The sequence below is a fragment of the Ailuropoda melanoleuca genome, unplaced genomic scaffold (genome assembly GCF_002007445.2).
Source record: "Ailuropoda melanoleuca isolate Jingjing unplaced genomic scaffold, ASM200744v2 unplaced-scaffold7916, whole genome shotgun sequence".
NCBI classification, from domain to species: domain Eukaryota; kingdom Metazoa; phylum Chordata; class Mammalia; order Carnivora; family Ursidae; genus Ailuropoda; species Ailuropoda melanoleuca.
In genome coordinates this window covers 923-6430 of record NW_023253232.1, presented here as the reverse complement: position 1 = coordinate 6430, position 5508 = coordinate 923, and the positions used below count along the sequence as shown (strand labels likewise).

At 56.8% G+C, this 5508-nt stretch overlaps 1 protein-coding gene and 1 long non-coding RNA gene across 4 annotated transcripts; both read left to right on the top strand.

Moving 5' to 3' along the window:
• The first annotated feature begins 213 nt into the window (after positions 1-213).
• LOC117800786 lies at positions 214-2559 on the top strand. 2 transcript variants are annotated; one of them, XM_034653347.1, is made up of 2 exons: positions 214-1320; positions 2089-2559. In XM_034653347.1, the coding sequence occupies exons 1-2, from the start codon at positions 427-429 to the stop codon at positions 2248-2250; spliced, it is 1056 nt and encodes a 351-aa protein (XP_034509238.1). In that variant the 5' UTR covers positions 214-426; the 3' UTR covers positions 2251-2559. The 2 variants fall into 2 exon arrangements, with proteins under 2 accessions (XP_034509238.1, XP_034509239.1); XM_034653348.1 differs by having other exon boundaries at positions 214-1152; positions 1919-2557.
• A 422-nt stretch (positions 2560-2981) lies between these two features.
• On the top strand, positions 2982-5180 carry LOC117800787. 2 transcript variants are annotated; one of them, XR_004623171.1, is made up of 2 exons: positions 2982-3419; positions 4565-5180. It is a non-coding gene; the product is annotated as an uncharacterized LOC117800787 (long non-coding RNA). The 2 variants fall into 2 exon arrangements; XR_004623170.1 differs by having other exon boundaries at positions 4562-5180.
• The last annotated feature ends 328 nt before the right edge of the window (positions 5181-5508 follow it).

The window sequence follows — 5508 nt, the reverse complement described above, 5'->3', positions numbered from 1 at the left end:
CTCTGTGACCACCCATGTCTTCTCTGCCTTCTTACCCTGTGGGCTGCCCACGGACTCTGATCACCCCATTCCCCTGGGGGAGCAGAGGGCCGTGTCCTATTGGGGAAATGGGGGCAACGGAAGCTGTGGGTGGAGGGACCCAGGTGAAGCACACACACGCTGGTGATCCAGACAGGCCGGCCCACCCCCTTCCTAGAAGCTCCCCTTCCCTCCCCTCCTCCACAGCGTCCCAGCCTGGGCGCCCCGAGCCCCACACCACTTCAGCCTCCCTCCTATGTCCCAGCCTGTGTGGATCGCCAGAGAACTTTCTGGTCCCTCTATCCTTTCCTCAAATACTGCGGTCAGGTCAGGCGGCATGCATCCTAAGTACACAGTTCAGTGAGTTTTGAAAAGAAGACACCTTTATGACCAATTAAGAAGTAGAGTATGGCCAACACCCTAGAAAGTTCCTTCATGGCCCTTTCCATCCTGTGTCCCCCCCCCAGTCCTGGGATTTCTGTCACAGAAAGCTGGAGAAGTGCACGACGCACTTTTAGGGCCTGGTTTGTTTCGCTCAGCACCTCAAGGTGTGTGCGTTTGTGGTACGTGTCACCGGCTAGTGTGTCCCATGGTTTATCCGTTCGCCTCTTGGTGGACATTTGGGTGGTGTCCCAAGTTCACTTGTCAGGGACATTTTTGGCCAAATCTTCATGTGGACGTGTGTTGTCATTTCTTTGGAATAAACACCTGGGATTAGAATGGTTGGATCATGGGGTCGGTGTACAATATATCCGTTTTCCAAGTTGGCCAGGGCACCCTGCCCTCCAGCCGGAGTGGCTGAGAGTGCCAGCAGCTCCACACCGCCGTCAGCACTCAGGGAGTGGGGTTGGGATGTGCGGAGTGGTGACACCGGCCCGGGCCACACTTTTGGCGCCGGCCTTCCCCTCTCCCTGGACCTCTCATCTGTTGATGCCCTCCCACGCGTACTGGGTTGGACAGTGTCCCTCTCTTCAGAACGTGGCCGTATTTGGAAAGAGGGTCATTGTAGGTGCACGTAAGTCGAGGCCTCCCTGGATTGGGGGGGCCCCAAATCCAGTGATAAACACAAACACAGCGGAAAGATGCCCATGTGACCAAGGAAGCCGCCGTGGGGCGTGTGGCCACAGGCCGAGGAACTCAGAGCCGCTCGAAGCTGCAGGGGGCAGTGGGGACCCTTCCCTGGAGTGCCCGGGGGAAGTGGGGCCCTGCCTTGCGCTCACTTTGATCAGACTTCTGGCGTCTAAGACTGTGAGAACATGTCTGTTTCGTGTTGAGCCAAGTGGTTTATGGTCACTTGTTACANGAGAGTGCCAGCAGCTCCACACCGCCGTCAGCGCTCAGGGAGTGGGGTTGGGATGTACGGAGTGGTGACACCGGCCTGGGCCACACTTCTGGCGCCGGCCTTCCCCTCTCCCTGGACCTCTCATCCGTTGATGCCCTCCCACGCATACTGGGTTGGACAGTGTCCCTCTCTTCAGAACGTGGCCGTATTTGGAAAGAGGGTCATTGTAGGTGCACGTAAGTCGAGGCCTCCCTGGATTGGGGGGGCCCCAAATCCAGTGATAAACACAAACACAGAGGAAAGATCCCCATGTGACCAAGGAAGCCGCCGTGTGGCGTGTGGCCACAGGCTGAGGAACTCGGAGCCACTCGAAGCTGCAGGGGGCAGTGGGGACCCTTCCCTGGAGTGCCCGGGGGAAGTGGGGCCCTGCCTTGTGCTCACCTTGATCAGACTTCTGGCGTCTAAGACTGTGAGAACATGTCTGTTTCGTGTTAAGCCAAGTGATGTTTATGGTCATTTGTTACGGCCACATCAGGAAGGGAACAGCCCCGCAACCCGTCAGGAGCTCTTGCACGGACTCAAGGGCTGGAGGGAGTGAGGGGGATGGCTGCCTGGTGNAACTCGGAGCCACTCGAAGCTGCAGGGGGCAGTGGGGACCCTTCCCTGGAGTGCCCGGGGGAAGTGGGGCCCTGCCTTGTGCTCACCTTGATCAGACTTCTGGCGTCTAAGACTGTGAGAACATGTCTGTTTCGTGTTAAGCCAAGTGATGTTTATGGTCATTTGTTACGGCCACATCAGGAAGGGAACAGCCCCGCAACCCGTCAGGAGCTCTTGCACGGACTCAAGGGCTGGAGGGAGTGAGGGGGAGGGCTGCCTGGCAGAGCTCAGCCTTCAGGAGAGGGGCACGGCCACCCCTCGGAACTCACTGCCTGACCTCTGTCATCCCTTAGTGCTCCCATCCGCCACAGCCACAGCACGCAGAAGCCAAGGGTCAGGGAGCTCATGCACGGGGCTCACTCGGGTCAGCCTCCAGGCATGGCAGGTGGGCTGGTCTGCAGGGCATCCCCTGAGCCCTCAGGGTCTCCACTGTCGCATGGGGACAATGACTGTGCCAGCGTCACCCAGGGCGTGAGGATGAAGAGGTGAAGTTTGGAGAACATGAGCCCAGTGCCTGCATGTGGTCAGCTCTCGGGGCCTGACGCTGTGTGATCTCCTGTCGGGGATGGCCCTGCCTTGCTCTGTTCAGAGGACCAGCCTCCTTCCTGAGGACAGAAAGGGGTTTTGGCCTCTCCTGGTCATGCTCCCATATTCGAGGTGCTGATGGCATCACTGTTGGTGTGAGCAGGAAGGACTAGGAAGGAGGTAAGCATGTCCCCCTCTCTGGGCAGGGGAGGACGTTCAGGAGAACCTCCTAGGGAAAGCTGGATCCTTCTTCTTCCAGTTCTCATCCTCCCATTCTGTCCTCCCCAAACACCACAGAAGGGAAGTTGTGCTTAGCTGCAAACCCTTTCATGGCCGGTGGTCCTGTGTGGCCACTGCCATTGCTACCTGGAAGCCGAGGCTCGGAGGAGTCGTAGGACTTGCCTGAGGTCACACGGTGTCTTCGTCTGCTCCTGCTCCTACAGCAACGTCCCTCAGACTGGGGGGCTTAAACAACAGTCATTCATCTCCCACAGTTCAGCAGTGTGGGACGTGCAAGGTCAAGGTGCTGGCAGGTTCAGTGTCTGGCGAGAGACCTCTCCATGGTCATGGACAGCCACCCTCCCATGCTGTCCTCACCTGGCCTTTCCTTGGTGTGAGCTCAGAAAGAGAGCTCTCCCATCTCCTCCTCTTCCTATAAGACCCCCAATCGCATCACGAGGGCCCCACCTCCAAACACCACCCCACCGGGGCTTAGGGCTTCCACGCGTGAATTCTGGGGAGGGTTCACCGGCTGGCTCTGCGTGGGACAGAAGGCGTGCCCCCATGTCTCCCACAGGAACAGGGCCTCCGTCTGCCTGCTCTGCTGTGGGCATCGCCAGAATGCCGTCAACTGGGGGGCGACTCCCTGACTTGCCAGCAAATCAACGGAAAGGGAGTGCCAGAGTGACGCTTCCATCCTAGATGGTCAGAGCACAAGGTAATGGGATGTCAGAGCTGGGAGGGGTCTTTGGTGCCATTTCAGCCACCCACACCGTGAATGCAAGCACCAACAGGTGGGATGGCATACTCGCTGAATGAACGCTACTCAGCTGGGCCCTCCGTGGGCACTCCCGCAGGTGGCTTTGCCCACGCCCGCCCTGTGGGGGAGGTCGCTTTACTCTTCATGTTGCAGAAGCAGGTCTGGACACCAGGGCCTGGACCCCACAGGGTGGTGGGGGAGGTGCAGGGACCGATCCCGGTCTTCTCTACTTCTGCACACTGGTCTTTCCATTACTCCACATTTTTCTTCTTCCCGCGGAGAAAGCGGATCCTTCGAAGCGGAGATAAACCCACCAGAACCAGGATGAGGGAAGCTGTCCAGTCCCCAAGGGGCTTCAGGGGAAAGGGGGTCCACGCATATTGCAGGGTGGGGCCAGGTACCCTTCAAGTCCTTCTGTCCCCAGGATTCTAAGACACTCCCCACCAGAGAGACCAGAACGTAGTCGGTAGAATTCTCTCCTGGACCAGATGAGATGCCCACTGGGTTCGTCAGGGGCGCAGCACGAGGGGTGCCCGCACGGCAGGGCAGAGGGAGCTGAATTCTCACGGACAGCTGCGGAGAAGAGGGGTTAGTTGAGCTGCTCTGAGCCCCTCCCGGGGAGCCGGCAGGAGCTAAGTGACATGTGAGAGGAAGTGGCCTCCTACAGCTTCCTGCACACACATCCTGGGAGGTTTGAGTCTGAGTTGTAGGTGAAGGATGATTTCTCTAGTATGGCAAGAAGAAAAAAAAAAAAAGGCAAAACATCCGGCTCTGTAATAAAAACAGCCTCGCGGGGGCCGGGGGACCCCGGACACAAAACACGCCCAATGTGGACTGGCGCTTTGGCGTGCCAGCCGCACCCCAGAGGCCTGGGTTTCTCCTGCCAAGGCCCCGAAATGTGTTAGGGCCCGCCTAAGGATGCAGGATTCAACCTCTTCCCCCGGGTTATTTGTTTTATTTATCTCCGCCTTGAAACCGTAGTTCTAAACAGTGCAGGCCCTTGACTGCTGACTCAGCTGCCAGAGCCAAAACTCATAAAATCCTATTTCAAAAAGGTCCAATGATTTTATTTTCTGAACATAAATATGAAATTTAATTAGCAGCTTGCCGCTGATGAAGTCGCCACGGAAGCCAGCCTGGAGATGCAGAGCAGGAAGAGACCGCCCCGCATTAAAGAGAACCTGCTGCCCCGTTGACACTCGCCTCTCCCCTGCCCTTCGCCATGACCCCCGAAGCCTGGAGGGGGGAGAGCAGCCTCTGGCCTGGACGGACAAGGCGGCGGGAGTGCGGGGGAGGGGGTGGCGCTCACTTAGAGAACGGGATGCGGGTCAGATGTCCCCTCTGGGTTGGTGGGAAGTTCCTGGGCACTCTGGCCTGGCTGTGTCTCCACGGCAGGGCAGGGGTACTGGGAAGAGGCTGGAAGAGCACTTAGGAAGAGCCCCATTACTCTGCTTTCCTGGACATCAGTGAGAGAACAACCTGGGGGTATTCACACTTGACCGAACACGTGAAACCCGATGCCCGCCCTGCCCCGACAAGTACCCCTGGCCTTGGTTAGTCTTCTATAAAATGGGAATCTAGAAATAATCTGTAAATAGTTTATCTATAAAATAGGCATAATGCCCACAGCTGGTGGAATTTTAGTGATGATGGAACATATTTCTAAAGCCCGTGCTTGGAATATAGCAGGTGCTCGATAAATGGGAGCCTTCGTTATTATTATCATTGTGCAGGTTCATTCGTCAAATCCAAAGTCCCAGAACTCACTAAGATCTGAAGTTCTATTGAAAAGAAATGGACTATTTCAAGCATCATTCAAGACTTTGAAGGTGAAACATGAAAAACCCAACCCATACGGTCAGTGCTCAAATAACACAAACATCAACCAAAGTGTGTCCTGTGCCACGGTGTCTAAGACCTGGGTGTGCATGGATGGTGTGAGAATGCATCCATCACACGTGCAGGGGTCATGGCTGTGCACAAGCACGGACTCCCCAACACAAACACCTGCTACATGTGAGGGGCTCCTTCCCTCCTGATGGAATCT